The sequence below is a fragment of the Miniopterus natalensis genome, chromosome 6 (genome assembly GCF_054644295.1).
Source record: "Miniopterus natalensis isolate mMinNat1 chromosome 6, mMinNat1.hap1, whole genome shotgun sequence".
NCBI classification, from domain to species: domain Eukaryota; kingdom Metazoa; phylum Chordata; class Mammalia; order Chiroptera; family Miniopteridae; genus Miniopterus; species Miniopterus natalensis.
Window position 1 is genome coordinate 56,641,957 of NC_142086.1, and position 23,114 is coordinate 56,665,070.

The 23,114-nt window shown below is 35.8% G+C and overlaps 1 protein-coding gene across 4 annotated transcripts in view; it reads right to left on the reverse strand.

Moving 5' to 3' along the window:
- KLHL24 (kelch like family member 24) overlaps positions 1-23,114 on the reverse strand; it is a 36,712-nt gene that overhangs the window by 8,441 nt on the left and 5,157 nt on the right. For all 4 annotated transcript variants that reach the window (XM_016218065.2, XM_087818286.1, XM_016218063.2 and 1 more), the window contains exons 2-7: positions 22,313-22,372; positions 17,338-18,318; positions 8,682-8,866; positions 7,920-8,038; positions 3,649-3,837; positions 2,393-2,581 (exon numbers count right to left, since the gene is read on the reverse strand). In XM_016218065.2, the coding sequence (XP_016073551.1) occupies positions 2,393-2,581; positions 3,649-3,837; positions 7,920-8,038; positions 8,682-8,866; positions 17,338-18,257 (1,602 nt within the window). In that variant the 5' untranslated portion in view covers positions 18,258-18,318; positions 22,313-22,372. The remainder of the gene's footprint in view (positions 1-2,392; positions 2,582-3,648; positions 3,838-7,919; positions 8,039-8,681; positions 8,867-17,337; positions 18,319-22,312; positions 22,373-23,114) is intronic.

Consider the following 23,114-nt stretch of genomic DNA (forward strand, 5'->3'; position numbering starts at 1 on the left):
AGGGAGTGTGTGGGAAGCAACTGATGGATGTTTCTCTCTCACACTGATTCTCTTGCTCCCTCCCTCTCTCTCTAAAATACCAATAAAAAGCATCCGATACTTAAAAAAGATTGTCTTACAATTAGGTCCTCTGTTAGTTCTCTCATTTGTTTACTTTATTTAATGAATATTTACTGAGCACCAATAAATGCAAGATATGTAAGAGATGAGTTAGAAATCACGAAAGAAAAAAAGAAGAAGAGAGAGATCAATTCTGAACAGGATAACCTCCGTTTGTTTTAACTATGAAGAGGTCTGAAAAATGAGTGGAATTACAAGCACAGAAGGCAGAAAAAGCATGAGGGGCTCAGGGAACAATATGAACCAAGGCAGGAACACATAAGATCTATATACTGAATGTAAGTAACAGATACGAATATCATTGGGCATAGTTGCAGAAAGTGAAGTTGAGAAGGCTAGCAGAGGTCAGCCAACAGAAGACCTAGAAGGAAGTGGGAAAACTTTGGACTTTATCCAGTAAGTTTCCAATCAGAGGAGAGACATAATTACATTTGTTGGAAAAATAACTGGTGGCAAAATGGGTTAGAGAAGCAACCTATTTTGAGAAAAATGAGAAAGGAACACTAGATTATTATTGTTTTAGTTTTGGTAGAAACTGATAAGAACTTGAACAAAAGCAAGAATAATAGGAATAGAAAATAATAGGAGAAACTCTGAGGACATAGAACTGATAGGCTAGATTGATTTAATATAGAAGAAAGTGAGGAAAACCTAAGAAATTAAGTTTCTAATTGTAAAATAATAGGGAATATATATATATTTGTCTCTGGCCCCATGTTTCTGACATAGAGCTTCTAAATTCCTTGGAACTTCCTGGGTAATAGGAGTCTCTTTCATTTTAATGAGGTGACTCTTGGTGGGCTCCTGGATAGGGGCTGGTCACCAGAAAAACAAAGCCATGATTAGAAGGTTGGAACTTCTAGCCCCACCCTACATTCTCTGGAGAGGAGAGATGGGCTGGAAATTGAGTTAATAATTGATCATGTCTACATGATCCCCAACCTATGGGATTTGGAAAGTGTTCAGGTTGTTGAACACATCTGTGTGCTGGGAGGGTGGCACATCTCAACTGCACAAGGAAAGAAAGAAGCTCCTGTGCTTGGGACCCTTCTGGACCTCACTCTATATACCTCATCACCTGGCTGTTCATCTGTATCCTTTATAACATCCCTTATACATAATAAACCGGGAAACAAATAAGTGTTTCCCTGAGTTCCGTGAGCTGTTCAAGCAAATTATCAGACCCGAGGAGGGTTGTGGGAACCTTGATTTATAGCTGTAGGTCAGAAATACTGGGGTCAACCTAGTGGAAGTTAGCCCTTAACGTGTGGAATCTACTGTTTACTCTAGGTAGACAGTGTTAGAATGGAACTGAATTCTAAGACACCCAGGCTATGAAGAAGTAACTGGTGTGGGAAAAATCCACATATCTGGGGTCAGAAGTATTTTGAGTGTAAGGGAGAAACAGTGTTTTTCCATTCGCTAGGTTTTTTGGAAACAGGAAAAGTAGGCTTGGGAAGAACACTCAGAATATATCAAACAAGCAGCTGGAAGTTCGAGTCCAGCACAGGAGAGAGGCTCTAATGGAGATAAAGATTTGCAGTCATCGGTATTGGGCAGTAGATGAGATCATTCAGGAATAGAGGATAAGCTGTGAAGAGGGCAGGGGAAAAAGGCTCAAGGAAAACTCATATGTAAAGGTTGGGTAGGAAAAAGGAGAGAGTATGAATGAGACTGGGAGATTATTAGTAATGACGTTTGGGAGTACAAGATCTCGAGAGTGGTAAAGGTAGAGTCAGATTTCCAGGATGAGAACCATCACCCATTTTGGTGGTAGGAGAAAGAGAATAGAGCCATGAATCGAAAGGCTGAAGGAAGGCCTTCTTTGGAAGCAGCGGTAGAGGGGGAGCAGGAAAATACAGGCCAGAGTGTGTGGATGAAGACCTAAGCAAAGCATTTTCTTTATAACAAATAAACAACAAACTAGCTTCTAACTACAGAAAGAAAAAACCAGTTTGGGAGCATTTCTTATCTTTTAAAATACGCAAGAGAGAGTGATAAAGACTAAAGCAGGATTCTGAAAAAGGTCAAGGGGAAAAAAAAATCAACAGCTCAAGTACAATAGCTACTTCACCATGGGATGATAAAAAGTTATTTTGATAGAACAATTCCTTGGAAGGAATTCAAAACAGGTGTACCATATGATCTATGTGGAGTTTTAAAAAGTTATAAAATAGTTCAAGTATGCATGAATATTATAATAGTGGAATTGCTTTATATTCATAATTGTCCCTCCTAGATTCACTTTTCTCTTGAATTTTTATGTTATTACCTGACGGCTGAATGTATTCTGTACGTGCATCCAGTAATCTTCAACTGGATCATAACAGTATATTGCCTTGGTCAGTCCACCAGCAACATATATCAGGTTGTTTAAGGATACAGCTGTTATGCACCTCTTGGCAATTGGGATAGCTGCACGAAGTAGCCAAGAATTGGTTTCTGGATCATAAGATTGAACCTAATAATATATAGAAATATTTAATTAAAATTTCTAAACAAAAGTGTAGATTTGCTTAATAAAAAGCTTATCAACATATAGAAACATAATTAAAAATCAAGTGCCATTAATTCACAGAATTAAGGGAGGTTAGCCTGATAGTCACTGTCTAAATTACGAAATTCTCAAAAGAAATGTAAATTTATTATTATCAAGCAGAATAAAGTAACAAACAGAGATTGCTTCTGGGAAGAATGGCTACCAAGTTTGCTTTACTTATTTCCATTAAAATTAAGTTTAGATTTTTAAAAAATTGTGTTATATAGCATTAATCTGAATATAATTTCTGTACACTTTTAGGTATACCTTTCTTCAAAAGAACACAAGTAAATCTCAATTCAGAATACTTTGGATTATCACAAATTCTGAATTAATGAACTTATTAGGTAACTTTCGACCACACTGTATAAAGTTAATTTAGAAAAAAAATTAATGGACAAAATTCAGTTAACTATTGTTAAACCAATTAGGCAATATATACTTGTTTCCAGAATAAACTTGGTCTTTCCAGAGATGTCAGGGAGACATAAATTCTTTTGTCCTAGGAGTTCAATGAAATGTAGCAACTTTGAACCATCCTTTATTTACATATATTACAGTTTTCCTTTCCTTATCTTTGTTCTAAAAATACTTTTAAAGTATGCAGAAAACAAGACAGTTGCAAGCAGTATAATTAGCTATTGCGTCCTACCCTTTGCTAATTCATTTCTCAACTGTGTTTTGTGTGAATAACTTTCTGATTCTGTTGACTACAGCAGTAAAAGGTTTAAAACTATTTAGTACATGATCTCAACATTGAGATTAGTCTCATTCCAAAAAGATCGAATCATGCTTTTTACAGTACTTTGTTAGATATATTAGGATCTCACTTTACTAACTTGAAATTCAGTATTTTCCCTCAAAAGTATAAAGTACCAAGTTTTAAAAGGCCTCTCACACTAAGGGACCTCACTACCTCCTTGATAAGCCTTCTGTATTTCTCTTCTTGTATATATCATTGGTAATTTCTATAAGGGAACATGGCTTACCTTATCAGAGCAAGTATTATCATCAGGTCCTCCACCAATCACAAACAATTTGCCTACACAGCTAGTCACAGCAGGAGAACTCACTGCTTCCTTAAGGGGAGCAACTTCGGTCCATCGATTTGAAAAGGAATCATAACACTCGACACTGCTAAGTCTGTTCTGCCCATCATAGCCTCCAACAACATATACCTATACATAAAATACATGGGAAAAAAATCTTAATTATCAAAAGCCTGCATTCTGAACTAGCCGGATAAAGAATTAAGTCATCTCTCCCCTTTAAAGAGCACTTGATAACTATAATTGCAATATATTTAGCTCAGTTTCTGAAACTTTTAAAAAATTATCACCCTCTTACCACCACCAAGGAGTCTTTTTAGAAATTTTTTTCATAATAGCCCCCTCCAATGAAATTTTAATGCCAGATAATTGTATGTCTGTTTATATACTGGATATATATCAGCGCTTTATACATGAAACTACAATTTTTCACCCCCTCAAGACCAAATCTTCACCTCCTTAGGGATTATACTACTCAAGCTGAGAATGACATGATTTAGCTTAAATGCTCATATTCATGATGAAAATATTAGATTAAAGCTATGGAACAAAAATATCAGGTAGGGACGACTAGACAGGTCTTTGGAGGCTGGGCCTGTCTTGTTCTTCATTTTGGTCCCTACAAGCGCCTAGAAAAGTACCTGCCACATAATGAACTCCATACTATATATTTCAGAGGGCTTTCACATACATTTTCTTTTCACAAATATTAGGAAGATAGGACAAATTAATATCTTTATATGATATTTATATGATAGGTGATTTAATCAACAACCATTTATTAAATGACTTATATGCAAATAGTCCATTAAACATCACGAGACATACAATACTTTCAACTGCGGGAGCTCTCCTGTTTAACATCCACAGTTCCGTTAAAAGACAGTCAGCATCAACTCTTTTCTCCACATCTAAATAACTATTAAGACCTACTGAGTCTTCTTTCATAGTACAGTGGTACCTCGGTTTTCGAATGTAATCCGTTCCAGAAGACTGTTCGAAAACCGAGGGATCAACAGCTGACAGCTAGGCCTCAGGATCTTGCCCTCAGCAGAACCACATGCCATGTTCGACTTCCGAGGCATGTTCGAAAACCGAAGCATTGACTTCTGGGTTTATGGCGTTTGTAAACTGAGGTACCACTGTATCTCTGACATCTGTCCCTTCTTTTTGTTTCCCATTGCTACTATCCTCCCTCAGGGTCAATATAATTTCAAACCTCTCAATTAATCTCCTGGTCTCTAAATCACAGATTAATCTTACTAAAACTACCTCATCAACTCATTTTAATAGTTCAACAATGAATGCCTAAGGGTCAAGGCCCAAATGTTATATGTTATCATTCAAAGTCTGTCCACAATTTATCTTTCTGTGTTCCTCCAAGTTTCCACAGCAGCCACTGCCATTTCTATCTTGCTTTTCTCACATTATGTTAAAAATGATGTTGGTGGGTTTGTTCTCCTAACACCATGTAGCTCAGAAAGGTTTAGTAACTTAAGGTTATGCAGTTAGAAGGGGTATGGGAACTGTTGTACAGTGAGGCAGTTAGGACACAGGCTTTGAAGTCAGGAGAGGCAGCCAGGCAATGTGAGACCTTGGGCAATTTATCCTCTCAGACTCAGTCCTAAATTCTTTTAAAAAAAATTTTAAAATTGATTTTAGGGAGAGGAAGGGGGTGGGGGGAAGGAAAAGGGGGGGGGGAGAGGGGGAGAGAGAGAGAGAGAGAGAGAGAGAGAGAGGGAGAGAGACATCAGTATGTGTGCTGACCAGGGACCAAGCCCACAACCTTGGCACATCAGGATGACAACTAAGCTACCCAACCAGGGCTATCTAATTTCCTCGGCAGGTATAAATTAAAAATATATGCTGTGAGCGTCAAGATAAAAGCCCTCTGCTTAAGAAACCTGAGCTTTTGCCCCTTTATCACTTTATGCATAACCTCGGGCAAGTGACTTGACCTCTCTGGACTCACTTTCTTTAGGAATTGGAAATGTCACAGTCAGTGTTCTCTAAGATTCATTCGTGCGCTAAGATTCTACATTCCAAGCCATCCTAGATTCTTTAACAAGGAGCATTTATAAATTTAAATAATTTTATAGGTTTGAACTCAGCCTATATTGTACTTTTTAGGACAACAGGTTCCATGGATTGAGTATTTGCTGTGTAAGGTAGGAAGAATTCCTTTTATTTCTTGATTAAGTGATTCTAAGTTTTGGGTACCTTCAAGTTAAGTATCAATTTGTGAAAAAAATTTGTGATCACCAATCCATATATAGTATTTGAGACATAATCATTTTCATTACCTTTGTATGTCCAGACTAAATAATTATAATATTTTTAATCAGATCTCATCTCTTTCCAATACCTTATTTTATTGATTTCAGAGAGAGGAAGGGTGAGGGAGAGAGAGAGAAACATCAATGAGAGAGTCATTGATTGGCTGCCTCCTGAATGCCCCCCACTGGGGATCCAGTCTGATATCTGGGCATGTGCCCTGACAGGGAATCGAATCGTGATCTCCTGGATCACAGGTTCATGCTAAACCATTGAGCCATGATGGCTGGGCTCCAATCCCTTATTTTAGCTGTCCCTTTTTAGTAATATTATGTCATTCTTGAGGCATAGCTACCAAAACTATATATAATATAGTAGGTACTGCCAAACTAGTGGTTTTATAAAATATTCTATTAATATTTTCTTTCCATTACATCTATCTCAAGGTCCTCATTATTTCACTGACCTTTTGATAGCAGTACCACACTAGATCAATATCCTTAAGAATTTAAAAAAATTCCTTAGGAATTAACACCTGCTTTCCAACTGTGCTTTGAGAAGCTCTAGCATTCTACCGTAGAGACATATTAAGGAGTCTCTGTGAGGATGGGAGAGGGGAGGAGGACTGATGCGAGGTTGGTGGGAAGGGTTCCTGGTACCATCTCTGTTTCAAATTAGAGCAGCTCTATTTCCTCATTGGTAGCTCTAAAATATCTCCGCAGGAGGGCCTAAGATGTAGTAATCTTTTTAGAAAGGGGTACTAAGGGACCAGTCAAAAATACATGTGCAAGCAAGTATGCTGCTTTTACTTAGCTTGTTCAATAATTTGAGGTGGATTTGAAGGAGCTGATAAAGAGGGTGGTAGGGAAAAGCCAAAGGGCCCAAGTTAGCTGTTGGTATAACAGTTGTATTTTTATCTGTTTTATGGAATGGATTTTTATATTAGATTTAACTTTAAAAAGGAGGGTATAGTTGCTTTTTAAAGAGTTTGGAAATTACTAGTCCACAAGTGATTCTCAAGTTTCTAAGAACAGCAAACAGTTCAGAAACAAATTTTTTTTTATATATATATATACACACACACACATATATAATTACAATATATATTACATATTATACATTATATATATTACATATAATATAATGTACCATATATACACATACATGTATATGTATATATATACATATATATGTGCATATATATACACACATATATGTATATATATAATCCTCACTTGACATTTTTTCCATTGCTTTTCAGAGAGAGTGGAAGAGGAAGAGAGAGACACACTGGTTGCCTCCTGCACACACCCCGACTGAGGCCTGGGGATTGAGTCTGCAGCTGGAATCAAACCCAGGACCCTTCAGTCTGAGAGCTGACGCTCTAACCGCTGAGCCAAACCAGCTAGGGCCAAATTACAAATTACATATTTTTTATATTATTTCTTAGCTGCAGTCAATAACAAGTTTTCTTTAAAATATGTTGGTGAGTTTATCTTAACACTTATTTTAAATTTGTTTTGTCCCTACTTGTACAAGTAAAAAAGATAAAATAACATCACTCTGGATAAATATATCTCTGCCTGACTGCCAAAGTCAGTAAAAGGAAAAAGACTGTTTGGATTAGACATTGGCCTGTTTTTGTACTTGATGCAACGCCTTTATTTTCCAATGCTTCTTAGGCATTCAGACTCCAATAGTGCATGAAAAGAGAAATGTGCTGTACTGCCACGAATTCCAAATTGGGAGAACAAAATATCCATTCAAAAGTACAGTGTCAAATTGTTTATATCTTCAGTTTATCTACTGAAGTTAGAAATGGAAGGAAATACAATTTGAATCCAAAATACCCAGAGGGTGAGTAAAATGAAGGATTCAGCTGTGGTATTTATTTTGGAAATGTACCAGCAATAGTAATAAAAAGTGGTTTCTCTTACTTTACCAAGGAGGACAGCCATTTTGTGACGCCATCTGCCTTTGTTTAGAGAAGCAACTCTGATCCAAATATTTAACTGTGAATTATAAATCCAGACATCACGGCCATTGATTCTTCCACCTTTAAATGCAAAACAATGCACATACAATAATATATGTATCTATCACCAAGGGATCTATGCCCAAGGCATAGATAATAAAAACAAGGGATTTATCATGCAGTCCAAGAATTTGAGAATTCAGTTCAATAAATGAAACAAGGACCCTCTTAAAGCTTTATGAAAACAGTTCTACAGAACAGATTTTAACTTTGTCACTTGTTATCTTGAGAAATAATTACAGGCCTCAAATAAATAAAATGCAGACTATGAATTTTACAAATGTATACAGATTGTTAATTTAGGAGTCGGCCATCAGAAGCACCCAAACAACAGAATTATTTTTAGAAGATTTAAAAAAAAATTACCAATTTTTTAAAAAACATACCACTGTACAAAATAAAGTACATGCTGTTATATTGTTCAATGTGTAGTAATATAGTAATCTGCAAAGCTGGTACAATTACTTAACCAATTAACAGACTTTGGACCATAGATACTATAGTTACAGCAAAAAATCACCCTTGGTTTTATCTGTTGTATAAACTGATCTGCCTGAAGTGGGCATATCCAATGTCATTGTTTTCTTTTGAGACACTGTTATAATTTAAGACAGCCAAGCTATGTTCAAATTAAAAGTAGCTACTATAGTAATTCTTTATTTACCTGAAACAAGAATGTCATTCCTTAGGGCACAGACCGCATACTCTGATTTGGTAAATTCTGGAAGCTTAGCCAAGGACTTCCACTCTCCTGTCACAGGATCATAGCACTCGGTGTACGGAAGATTAAATCCTCCAACTCGTTCACAGCCGCCAACAACAACTATCACCTCAGAGTAGCCAGTTGACCTAAAATCATTATTATAAGGATGAATAAGCAATACATTAAAATACACCCAAGATCCTTTAAGACCCTAAAAACATGCCATTATCACAAAGAAGGTAGAACAGTACTATAAACAGCTAAGCTTATTCTTTATGCATGTGCCAAATAATATAGCTACCAATTACTTTGAGAACATTTACAAGGGATTTAGTGATATCATTTTCCCACAGAAAATTCCTGAATATTTTTTTCTTTGAGTTTGCCTTAAAACTTGTAAATCAGTCCAAAAATCCTACGTAACTCAACTGGAACTCTGGTAATATTAAGGATGACTTTCAAATGAAGTTTTGCAGCAACTCAGATATGCATAACCACACGAGGTAAGATGATGCACTTTTTCTAAATGTAGGAAAATGGTGCTTTTCTATCAGGTTGCTAGTTCTAAAAAAACTACTTCATAGTATAATCTTATACCCTGTAAAGGAGTACAGTTATGCGCTACATAATGCCGTCATTTTGGTTAACAACAGACTGCGGATAGAAGGGTGGTCTCCTAAGATTATAATGGAGCTGAAAAATTCCTATCACCTAATGGCATTGTAGCCATCATAAAGTTGTAGTGCAATGCATTACTCATGTGTTTGTGGTGGTGCTGGTGCAAATAAACTGCGGGTGTAAAAGTATAGCATGTAGACTTATTACAATACATAATACATGATAATGATAATAAATGACTATGTTTATATACTTACTATACTATACTCTTAATCACTGTTTTAGAGTGTACTCCTTCTACTTACAAAAATTTGCTGTAAACCAGTATTCTGTGTTACAGGAACAGCAACCTCATATATTTTGTTTATTGTACCTCTTAATTGTATCATTTTCTCTGTGTTTGATTTCACCTCATGTTGTTTTGTACAGTAACATGCCATACAGGTTTGTAGCCTAGGAGCAACAGGCTATACCATACAGCCTAGGTATGCAGCAGGCTATACCATCTAGGTTTGTGTAAGTGCACTCTATGTTGTTTGCACAACTATGAAATCACCTAAAGAGAAATTTCTCAGAATATATCCCTCTTGTTAAATAACATATGACTGTATATGTACATAAATTATTTTTTAAAATAATTTTTTAAAAGTTAAGTAAATTTAGGTAATCCAACTCAAAATGTTGGGTTGTCACTAAAAATGTTAAAGTTTGTAACAAAGACTGCTAAAAGAAAAAAGCAAGATAAAAGGATGTACATAAGATACAATTAATCCTATATTTAAAAAGTCTGGAAAGAATATACCAAAATGCTAATGATGGTTGTCTCTGATTGTATCAACATAAATTTTCAAATGATAATGAGCATGGACTATTTTTAGAGTGAAAAGTTTTTAAGAGCATTAAGAGAATACCAAGATTTATGTTAAACACTGGCTTCTTTTATTTTGTACTTTAAGACAGAGAGGAAAAACTAAGAGCTTATCCAAGTTTTTTTGTTCATAAGGGTCAATACACAGTTTTGGAATTTTTTTAATTCTTTTTTTTAAATAATATTGATTTCAGAGAGAGGAGAAATTGAATCATCAATGATGATAGAGAGTCATTGATCAGCTGCCTCCTACACGCCCCCTGCTGGGGATTGAGCCCAAAACCCAGGCACGTGCCCTAACTGGGAATCGAACTGCAATCTCCTGGATCATAGGTCGATGTTCAACCACTGAGCCACGCCGGCTGGGCTAGTTTTGGAATTTTAAAATTACTTGGCTTTGCCCTGGCTGGTGCAGCTTAGTTGGTTGGAGTGTTGTCCTGTGCACTGAAAGGTTGCTTGTTTGATCCTCGGTCAGGGCACATACAAGTATCAACCAATAAATGCATAAGTGGATGAAGCAACAAATCAGTATATTTCTCTCTCAAATCAATTAATAAAAATTTTTTAAAAATTATGAGATACAGTTTTCACTTTCCAAAGTAGTAAAGATTTACAAAAACTAATAATATGCAATGGAGGAATAGACACTCATATTTTTGGTTGAAGGATAGCTTAGAAGGCAATTTTATACAGTATTTACCAAAATTAAAAATGCACATATCCTACGAGTGAGCAATTCTATTTCTAGTAATTTAAGTTGTAAATTATCAGTGTATGCAGACATATGCACAAGAATATTTACTGAGCATTCTTGGCAAAAATCTAGAAACAACCTAAATGTCCATCATTAAGAGATGAATCAAATAAATTATGGTATCTATAAATGGGGTACTATACGTCTTTAAAAAATGATTTGGAAACATCCATAACAAAAAGTAAAAAACTGAAATAAAATAGTCTTTTAGGTGGTTATGTAGAACAATCTCCAAGATACTTTTAAGTTATAACAATGAAGTGCAAAACTGTAGTACCCTACTCTCTGTATAAACAAAAGTGGGGAGGTATACGGGTGCTAACATGCACACACGTACACATAGATACACACTTTTATATGCAAAGGATATTTCTAAAAAGAGTTTAAAAATGTAATAACAGAGGTATCCTTTGGGGATAACTGATATACCAAAGGTCAGGTACAGGAACAATTACAATATATACTTTTATATAAAAATGTTTGAGTTCAAAATAACAATGAATTAACATGTATAAAAATGGGAAACCATGCATCCTATAATATAGTAGAACAATATCCTTAACAGGGATTAGAACAAAAATTCAGAACAAAAAATTTTAGCCTTAGCTCTGCCACTAAGTAACTCTGTGACAAGGGCAAGGTTGGTTCATTTACCTATGCCTTAGTTATATCACCTATAAAATAAGGAATGAAGGTATTTATTAATCTTAAAACACTATTTCTTTTTTTTTTTTTACATCCACTATTATTTTGTATTAGTTTCAGGTGTACAGCGCAGTGATTAGATAATCATATACTTTACAAACTGTTCCCCTTGATAGTTCCAGTATCCACCTGGTACCATACCTGTTATTTACAATATTGACTATATTCCCTATGCTGTAGTTACAAAATAGTTACCCATTTGTACTTAATTCCTTCACCTTTTTTACCCAGTCGCCCAGCTGCTCTCCCTTCTGGCAACCATGAGTCTACTCTCTGTATCTATGAATCTGTTTCAGTTAAAACACTATTTCTTAAAAAAACAGAAAACAAAATCCTTTATCTTCGTTTTCTCAACTGGTTTCTAATAGGAACTTGCACCTTGTTCTCATTGTGGCAGTTACAGTCCTATATTCATTATATAGTAACTGTTTATTAGAAAGAGGCAGTAGCTTATTAAATCTTAGCTATCTATTGTTACATAGAGTATGGCAAAGAAGATCAATTTTTTTTCCATAGATACGAACGATTTATGCTTGAAATGAACCATTTGATAGCAAGTATTTCTGCTTCTTAAATCACATTTCCTATCCTGTAAAAGTACAGCATAAATTTAAAATGTATTTTGATTATTTTCTTCATGAAACCAGCAATAATTTTTATTAAGCATTTTGTGTCAAATGCTAGATTATGCATTCTTTCATATGGTATCTCCAATATTCACAACAATCTAGCGAGGTAGGTGATAGTATGCTCATTTTACAGATGAGAAAACTGATACACAGTGAAGTTCAAGTGTCTTGCCCAAGGTCATGGAATCAACTAGTATAGAGCCAAATTCTAATCCAGGACTGCCTGTTTCTGAAGCCAGTACTCATCATGATGCTTGCACTTGGTGTTTATTAAAAATAATACTATGTATTAGTATAGAGATTTAAAGTTACATAACATATACTATTAAAAAGATAACTACTGTTCCTAAGCTTTGTTCCTTCTGTAATTGGTCTCCACTGTTTTCTCTCCGTGCATCCAAGGGTTTACAACTAGCAGTGAAGATTATCAAAACTTTCATGCTCTTGGGTGCACTTTTGGGTTTTCTCTGTCATTTAAGAGACATGTAGGTATATATAGGTAGAATATCCAGTATGTGTTGAGCTCTTGAGGATACTTGGCACAGGATACACACCAAAGAAACAATGGCTGATGAGTACAACCGAACTGTTCAGTGGTGGAAACTGACTGTCATCACCCTAATCTGGAGTTAATCTTTGCATTGCTAATGGTAAGACAACCAGATAGCCCGTGCCTCCTAATATGATACATTACCTAGGATGAACTCTAGTCAGAAATATTTAACTGGTCTCCAGTAAGCTGAAGCTTGCAGAGCCAACTTCCAGTTTCCAGAGACATAACTAAACACAGTTAAGTGATACCATAAAGAAACAACCAGACTAATACAGAAGGTGGTATATTTTTCTGGACAACTTGCCCATCAACAAATCAGAATCATGAAAAACAAATTGTTTTGAAATAAGAGAGACTTCATGGAAGTAACCAGATGCAATAAGTGATCCTGGATTAGATCCAGGTTCATTAAAGAACAGTTTGGGAAAGTATTATTATGAATTGGGTAGAAGATAATATTAAAGAATTACTAACTTTAAGTGTGATATCATTTTGCTTGTTTTTTTCCAAGTAAAAATGTATATGTGTGTGTGTGTGTGTGTGTGTGTGTGTGTGTGTGTATATTTATAAATTAAAAAAAAAAGTAACATTGCCTGAATGGATGAAAAAGTATGGGCTGGAGATATATGTTTGATAGTCAATAGCATTCATGGTAATTTAAACCATGACAGTAGATGAGATCACCTAGGAAAGTGTATAAGGCAAGAAAAAGAGATGTGAACCAAAGGTACTAGCAACGTTTACAAGACTAGATATAGAATCATCAAATTGGAAAAGAGCAGCTGGAGAAGTAAGAGGACCATGAGGAAAATGGTACTCCATAAGCTAAAGGAGGAATTTCAAGAGGGATTAAAGCAATTAATAATGTTAAACCCTAAAGAGAGATCAAGCTGGATAAAGACTGAAAAGAGGTGTCTAAAAAAATAACAAACAGAGGTCAGTGATGACCTGATTGAGAGGAGTTTCAGGAGTGACTGGAGCAGAAGTCAGAGGAGTGAGCTGCAGTTGAAGAAGTGGAGACATCACTCCTTTTTCAAAGAAGTTTGGAGTTTCTCAGAAAGATGGGAACCTGTACAAATAATACACATTGTTCAGATAATGAAATTCCTAGTGATTGGTACTAACATGCAGTAACAAGTAAGTGAAAGAGAATATAAGGGACAGAAGTTGATTGCAGAGTTGTAAAATAAAGGATTCCACCTTACATTCCTCATATAATGCTTACTTAAAATAAGTATCTGCTAATTACACTTATAATAGTCTGCAAATTCAATATAACCATAGTTTGGTTTTGTCTATTTGCCTCCTAAAGAAAGGTGACAGGGCAATCTTATACATGGATGTGTTCCACAGTATAAAATGGATTGGTTTCCTTAAAAATTGGAAGTAAATTTTTGTAAATCAAATAATTAAGTGAATCAGGAAAAGTATTTATTTTCTAGCCTAATTACCCTTAGGCTGCAATCTGATTTCACTCAGTTCATATCTTTATAAATAATATTAATAATAAATGACTTATTTTGATTTTATAACATATATCCCTTGGTCCCTATTCTAACCCCATGAAATAGGCAGGATAGGTATTATTAGTCCCATTTGACCCCAAAACATTCTTCTGCCAAAAGGGGACTCTGGAAAAATGTGTGATTTTCCTTGGAGGGAATACGGTGTATCCAGAAAAGTTGTGGAATAGCCCTAAAGATGTTTAGCTTTCCTAATACATTTAAGAACCTTGGTCTCTCTATATTCTTTAGCTCAGCCCGAGTCCCTTAACAGTCCTTAAAAAAAGAACAGGAACTTAAAAAAACACAGTACACTTATAGAATAAAATTGTATTTCTTTGTCCTTTGTTAAATGACTAAGAGTCAAATATTTTATATTTCTTTTCTATAAAACAATTACTTTTTAAAACTAGAGTCAGCTGATTTTTTTCAGTTTTATTGAGATATAATTGACATAAGTCAGCTGACTTTGAAGAAAAAAATGTAATCTGACTCTAATACAAGAAATATTACATTCATTTTTTTGTAATAATAGTTACTCAATATTGTATCCAATTTATAAAAAGTCAAGACTGTCAAATACTGGGAGTTTTCTTAAAATGGATCAGACCTACACTATACTTTACAAATAATAAGTTAATAATTCTTAAGCACCTTCTATGCATCACTTTCTATGCTAAGTACCTTAAGGATTACTGCATTTAATAGTTTCAATAACAGAACCTGTAAAATAAGTACTATTTATCATCCTCATTTTACATATGAGGAAAAAGATTAATCTTGCTATATCCCAACTTGTAATTGTAGATTTTAGACATACTATTTCACAATATGCTGAATTTTAACCACATTCCAAAACAATAATAATCAAAATCAAAGTTAAAAATGTGGTTTAGCCCGGCCCGTGTGGCTCAGTGGTTGAGAGTCAACCCATGAATCAAGAGGTCACTGATTTGATTCCAGGTCAGGGCACATGCCTGGGTTTTGGGCTCAATACCCAGTTGGGGGGGGGGGGGGAGGCATGCACCTGATCCATGATGTTTCTCTCTCATTGATGTTTATATCTCTCTATCCCTTCCCTTCCTCTCTTAAAAAAAAAATCAATAAAAACATACTTTTAAAAAAATGTGGTTTAATGAACAAACAAAATTGAAAGACTCATATATACAGAAAACAGACTCATGGTTGCCAGAGGGGAGGGGTGTTGGGGGCTGGGTAAAAGAGGTGAAGGGATTGAGAAGTACAAATTGGTAGTTACAAAATAGTCATGGGGATGTATAGTACAGTACAGGGAATACAGTCAATAATATTGTAATAACTATATATAGTGCCAGGTGGGTAATGGAAATATCAGGGGAACACTCTGTAAGGTATATGATTAGTTAAATCATGTGCCATACACCTGAAATAAATACAAAAAAAATACTGAATGTAAACTGTAATTGAAAAAAAATTAAATATCAAAACAAAAAAAACTGTGGTTTGAGAGCTATACTATAGTAAATTTATAGGAAAGATAAAGGTGGTATGGGGAAATAAAAATAAACACTAGTTTCACAACAATCCGAATATATTGAATACTAGTGAATGGTACACTTAAATATGGTAACGATGGTAACTTTTGTGTTTTTTTTAAATCACAATAAAAAAGCCCCCAACCTTAGCTTTTTTTTTTTTTTTTTTAAAGTATTTTTATTACTTTCAGAGAGGGAGAGGGAGAGAGAGAGAAACATCAATGATGAGAGAGTCATTGGTTGGCTGCCTCCTGCACGCCCCCTGCTGGGGATCGAGCGCACAACCCAGGCATGTGCCCTGACAGGGAATCGAACACCGATCTTCTGGATCATAGGTCGATGCTCAATCCCTGAGCCACGCCAGTGGGGCACAACCTTAGCTTTGTTATAAAAGTTATTAAAAGGATTCTTTACTGTCATATTTCTCACAATGGCCATTCCTTGTTTATTCACAGTAAAACACAGCTGTCCCTCGGTATTCGTATGGGATTGGTTCCAGGACCCCTGTGGATAGCAAAGCCCATGGATGCTCAAGTCCCTTATATAGTGGTATAGTATTTACATAAAACCTATATTTGCATATAGGCTATAACAGGGTAGGCCTACAAATCACTTCATTCATGTGGATTCAGTGCAGTGCTTGGTATGCAGCAAATTCAAGTTTTGCTCTTTGGAACTTTCTGGGATTCCTGCCCGCCCCCCCCCCCCCCCCCCGAATATTTTCAATCTGAGATTGGGTTTCTCATCCGAGGATATGGAAGGCTGAGTGCATAATATTATTCCTTTTATTATTAAGGCATGGAGATTATTTTTCTATAGTTTATGAGTTAAAAATTTATAGGTGTTTTACAGAAATAACCCATTGTAAGAAGATACAAATAATAGTACAATACTTAATTGCATCCCTACCCCTTAACATAACATTTTTCAAATTCTGTATGGTATAATTTTTATAATCAGAAAAAAATTTAAAAATTGAGATTGACTTTAAATATAGTAACTATGGCAATGAGAAAAGATCCAAAGCTTGGGTTTTCTATCTGAGAATCCACTCAATGTACATGAGCTTACTCACTTTACCTCTATATTTCATGTTGTCTGTTATTCTGCCAAAGTCTTTAGCTCCTTTATATCCAAAGACTCTCTGGAAAGAAAAGTAGGATGCTTTGGGACCCTATGAAGGCCACGAGAAATAAGTAAAATATGCTGACACATGCACAGTTGCAAAGACCCTTTGCAATACCCTCTGATAGCTGACCAATAACAAAGAATGCTATTGTTGAATCTAGTCTTCACTAGGAAGACATTCTAATGATTTACATAATCCAAAACAAATCTTAAATTATATAAATTTACATGCAGACAATACATATAAATGACTATATGGAAATTACCTTCAGGATGTTTAAAAACATTTTAAAAACAAAAACTTTTGTTAATTATATTGTAGTTAATTTGTAAACAGTCTTCTCACCTTCGTGGCCTAGTCCTTGGGGACATCATTTCATTCCCAAGTATGTGGTACCGTCTTGCTTCATGCAACAATTGATAACACTCAGGAGAATTCTGGATCAATTGGTCCACCTCAACTGTTTGAACGAAGTAGTTGGGATGCAACAGAGGGAGTCTCACATGGTTCAGGAGCTCATGTAATAGTGGTCTTCTCAGATCAACAGCACGATAGACCCAACGCATGACGGCTTCAAAAACCATCTCCTCTTTACTAATAACAAGTTCATCACTACAAATATAATCAATAAGTTCATCTTTGTCAAGCTCAAGAAATTCTTCATGTTGGGACACATCCTCAAAAGTCTGTAATGCAAAGTTCTTGCATTTTGTGAAGAGTGTTTTGAGTGAATGGGTATCAGCAAAGCGCTGGATTCCTAAACAATTACAAGGATCAAGTTGCTCCTCCAAGAACTTGGCACATGCATCACGGAGAACACTGATCTGAAAGAGGCTTGATGTTTCAAAGATATATTGTACATTCTCTGTAGTGATCTTTACCTTCCCAGTATAAACATACTGTAAAAAACATTCCATAGCTTCAGCTAAAATACCGTTGATTTCAACCAGCATTTCACGGCTTTCCCTGTGGTCATTACAAAACATAGCTCTGAAGTAGCTACTACAGGCTGACAGGACAGCTCTATGGCAAGGAAATTCTTTTCCTTCCACACAAATGATAACATCTGTGAATAAGCGGCTATCTCGGAATTCATTAAATATTTGGAGTATGTTTTCAGCATGGGATGATCCTGAAGAGAAGTCAAAAAATTCATGGCCTGTCAGAGATTTAGGGTCCATTTCAAAAACTTTACGCTTCGTTGCTGGGGAATCACGCACCCCAAGATCCTCTCTGTTTAGTCTTCGTCCCAATATTAGGACCATCGTTACATCAGTTGACTATATAATTGCTGAGAAATGACTGTTAGGGATCTTCTTTACGTGGCTAAAAGTAAAAAACAACAGTGAAAATAAAATTTAGTATTCAAATTGCATAATTTCATTTTGATGTAACACTGCAAGAAAATCATGTAATATATTTCATGTAGGGTAGAGAGCACTATTTCATTTTAATAAACATTGATAAATAAAAACTGTATTTGCACAATTAGAATCTTGGGTAATTTACAACAGTACTCCTTAAGCCCCCCAGCTGAAAGGATGCCATGTACTTTGTGAATTACGAATAACCTTCTTCTGTCTTCCCTTTTACACAGCTAGGTTTCATCCACTGACTGTAAGGGTAAGTCAGAATACTGTAAGACACAGAATTTGACTACATTCAGAATCCTAATATATGTGTATATTATCTTAATATAGTGTTGCTAGACAGAAATTCAATTATATCTATCAATGGCCTTTAAAAATATGTATATTGTTTGATGAGCAAGTCCCTTTCTAGCAACCCTAAGGAAATAATGAGGATATGTAGAAAGGTTTATCTACAGAGATATGTTCATTGCTTTTTTAATAAAAAATACTTAACACAACCTAAATGACCTACAATAGGGGATTAGTTAAACCAAAGTACATCTTAAAGATGGAAAACAATCTATGCAGCCATTAAAAATTATGTAGACTATTTTCCCGGCTGATGTGGCTCAGTGGTTGAGTGTTGACCCATGCACCAAGAGGTCACTGGTTCAATTCCCAGTCAGGGCACATGTCTAGATTTCGGGCTCCATCCCTGGTGGGGTGGGGTGGGGAGGCATGTAGAAGGCAGATGATCGATGTTGATGCATCTATGTTTCTTTCTTTTTATTTTATTTTTTAATGGATTTTGGTAAGCATGCTTCTTTTTTTCTTTTTTTTTTAGAAAGAGTAAGGGAGAGATAGAGAGATAGAAACATAGATGAGAGAGAAGGATCATAGATCGGCTGCCTCCTGCACACCCAGCCCTGGGGATCGAGCCCCAACCAGGGGAGCCTGTGCATGACCTCCTGGTTCCTGGGTCGACACTCATCCACTGAGCCACACCAGCCAGGCGATGCATCAATGTTTCTATCTCTCTCCCCCTTCTCTAAAATCAATAATAAAAAAAAAAAATTAAAAATAATTATGTAGCCCTAACCAGTTTTGCTCAGTGTTTAGAGTGTTGGCCCATGGACTGTAGGGTCTCGAGTTCAATTCTGATCAAGGGCGCGTACTTCGGCTGCAGGCACAATCCCTGGCCCTGGCTGGGGCATGTGCGGAGGCAGCCCATCAATGTGTCTCTCTCACATTGATGTTTTTCTCTCTCTCTCCCTTCCACTCTCTCTGAAAAAGCAATGGAAAAAATATCCTTGGGTGAGGATTAAAAAAAAAAATTACGTAGACTATTTAATGACATGGGGAAGTATTAACTAGAGAGTAAATGAAAAGTGGATCATAAAACATATGCTAATAGAAAAATTTATTTACCAGCGCACCTAATGATAGAAAAAAGGAGGCACATATGCCAAAATGTTAAGTGACTCATTTATTTTGTTTTTGTCTACTTTCTCCTAAATTTCCACTATAAGTAGGAAATAATTTGTTTTTAAACCTCCCTCAGAAGTGACTATGAATAGGTAACTAATGGACTGAGGCACTGGGCTAGGGCTATCAATTTTCTTGAATTTTAATTTTAAGGTGGTACTCCTACTTGCTTTTCACATCATATATTGATATATGATCCAAAATGTATTTGCAATTGGTTTAAGAGCACTGAGAGTAACTCTCATCTATTCCCATGACCTCAGAATGACATATATAATCACTTCTAAAGACCTCAGCTTCTTCCTAAAATATTTCAAGTCAGATATCCAGGCCTAACTATGGTAGCATGAAGAAGGCTTAATTAACATTATAGAAAACAGTATGGAAGTTTCTCAAAAAATTAAAAATAAAACTATTACTTGACCCAGCAATTCCACTTCTAGGTATTTATCTGAAGAAATCCAAAATACTAATTTGAAAAGATATATGCACCCCTATGTCCACTGCAGCATTATTTACAATAGAATCTCTCTCTTGGATAAAAGGGAAAATTTTCTTACATAAAAAGATACTCTGTGTTCTGTATTTAATAATCTCACTTATTTGGTATTTTGTTATCTGGTATCTTATTGTATTGATAAATTTGGGGGTAGCATATTGAGTGAGTTAAGTATTAATACAAGGCTGATTAAAACTTGAGCACTCTCCCTCCTGGGAACACATCAGGGCCTTTCCTTTCCCCCTCTTCTCCCACAGGCATGCATCTCCTAAACTCTAAGGGACTCCACTGAGACTTGCAACCAAGGGAGCAATGGGGCAGTGGTAGCTCTCATCCTGGGTTAGCCTCCTGAACCTGTCTTCAAGGCTCCTTTTCTCTGACCTTCTAGTGAGCTGACAGCAGCCTAACAGCAGCCGGCCTTGGCTCACTTCTCTCACTGTGACTTTTATTTCTCAGTGGGCCAAAGCAGCCCCACCTAGGCTTGTTTCTTTCCTGTAATATTACTAGAGAGCCAAATCAGATCTACCTAGCTCTCTCTTGCTGCTTCTTCTGTCTTAAGCCCTTCCTTGTTTCACTGTCCCCAGCTTTAATTACTTTCAAAATAAAAACACAGACATACAAAAACCAGAAACTTTATAGGAGTAAGGGTCTGTCTTTTTATATGTTCTATCCCTTATTCTCATAGCTAGTTCCTTAATTATTGACTGACTAGAGGTCTTCCACTTCTTTTACTCTGTAAAACTGAGACTCCTGGATTAGAACAACTATAAAATCACCTGCTATTATAAAGTATTCAACAGCAACAAGATACTTGTTTACTCCTTTGCTTGTAAGAGACTATCTCTTAGATCTGGGCTGTTTCCTTTTGAGCAGCTTTGGCTTGGCTTTTTGGACATCCTCACTTTCTCTGTACTTTCTGAGAACTCTCCCATTAATCAGTCTCTACAAAGCATAATTTATAAACTCTTCCTAGATGACAGGGTGGGTAAATGATTTGCCCAGGAGGCTCTTAGAAATATGAGATGCATTTTGAAGTTTATCTTTTGGGCTTCCAGGTGTAATTTCCTAGCCTCTGTTTTCCTATTTCCCTCAAATCAAATATTTTAACTAGTAATAGAAAAAGCAAGAATCTAAGTTGGTGTCTCTGGGCAAAACAAGAGGAAAATGTTCCAAGGAAATTACTGAAAGTTATATCTAGATAAGTTAGTGGATGCAAGGGTGATCAGACTGTCATGCCAATGACTGACTGCCAACGTCACATGATTTGTCTAGAAAATCTAGTAACTCCTTTTCTCCATTTCTTCAGGAGCTTATTCCTGGAGCTACACTGTCACTTGAAAGGAAGACTTTTCTTAACAGAAGATTCTTTTTTTTTAAAAAAAAAAGAATAAGATTTTAAAATTGATTTTTAGAGAGGAAGGGAGAGGGAGAGAGAAACATTGATGTGAGAGGGGAACATCAATCAGCTGCCTCCTGCTCATCTCACACTGGGGATTGAGCCTGCAGCCCAGAAATGTGCCCTGACTGGGAGTCAAACTGGCAGCCTTTCGGTGCACTGGATGATGCCTGACCAACTGAGCGATACTGGCCAGATTCTTCTTGTTAAGGGTACTCTAGGGTTTATTTCCATCTCTGGAACTCATAAATGTTCACGACCTAGTTTCTGACTGTTAAGTAAATTTAAAATGACGTTATGATTTACGTCCCCCCAAAATGAGTGGTGACAACTTATTTTAGTGTCTCTAAGACTGGAGAAAGATGCTGAAGGGGGACTGAGGATATCAGGAAGGAGTAGAAAGGAGTGGGTAAGTACTTTATTCAGTAACAGAAATGACTGTGACACTGGCTTCCTTTATGATCTTGAGGACAGAACAGTTTCTTGTGACTCTTACTGACTTAAGTGACCCCTGGTTAAAGAAAGTAAAATGGGTTAAATCCTCAAATAACAATGTTTTGGTAGTTTATAAGTATTAAAATATAATACCTTTTTAGCATTTGCTTGATCAAAGCCTCAGTCAAAATATTTGTGTTTTAATTTCCACACCTAAGATAAATGGAGAACAGCAACATATAAATCAGAACACTTCATAGATAGTTGGCATTACTTACTAATATGTTGAAAATGTTTTTAGTAGATTTCGGTTTCCAACTGGAGTTTACTTTTGCATAGAAAATAATTACTGAATAACAATTCTTTAAAGCAAATTAATACTTTTATGCTACTTTACATACAAATTAGTTTCATTATGTATCAGCTTCTTTACTGGACAATTATATCCTGCAGTTGAAAGATGAGTAAACACCGGCATCAACAGCAAGCTGATGGTGGTACTGTGATGACAGAAATATATGTCCTGTGATAATTCTGCACCGGGTATTTGAAGAACATCGGTAATTGATATCACATCTGAGTTTGAAGCCATTAAATAATTCTGAGGTGGTCTATCAATATTACCAAAAGCAAACAGTCATGATGTATTATATAACCATGGAATCAATTTCAGAAAATCCCAAGTATTCTGGGTAATTCAGGAAAAAAATTCATTTTAAAGTCCACAGTAATCTAGATTATCCACACAGAATCTCCAAGCTAATAAATAATTATTTTTATTCTTTTAATATATAAATGTATATTTCTTCTGCTTTGTTGAAACTTATGCAGATGCAATACCTATAGAAACTAACTAATTCAGCATAAGTCCTTATTTTTGATGGAAGGGGAGGAGAAGACTGTTTAAGAGAAAATACTAGCACCTTGACCTAGCTGGTTTGGCTCAGTGGTTAGA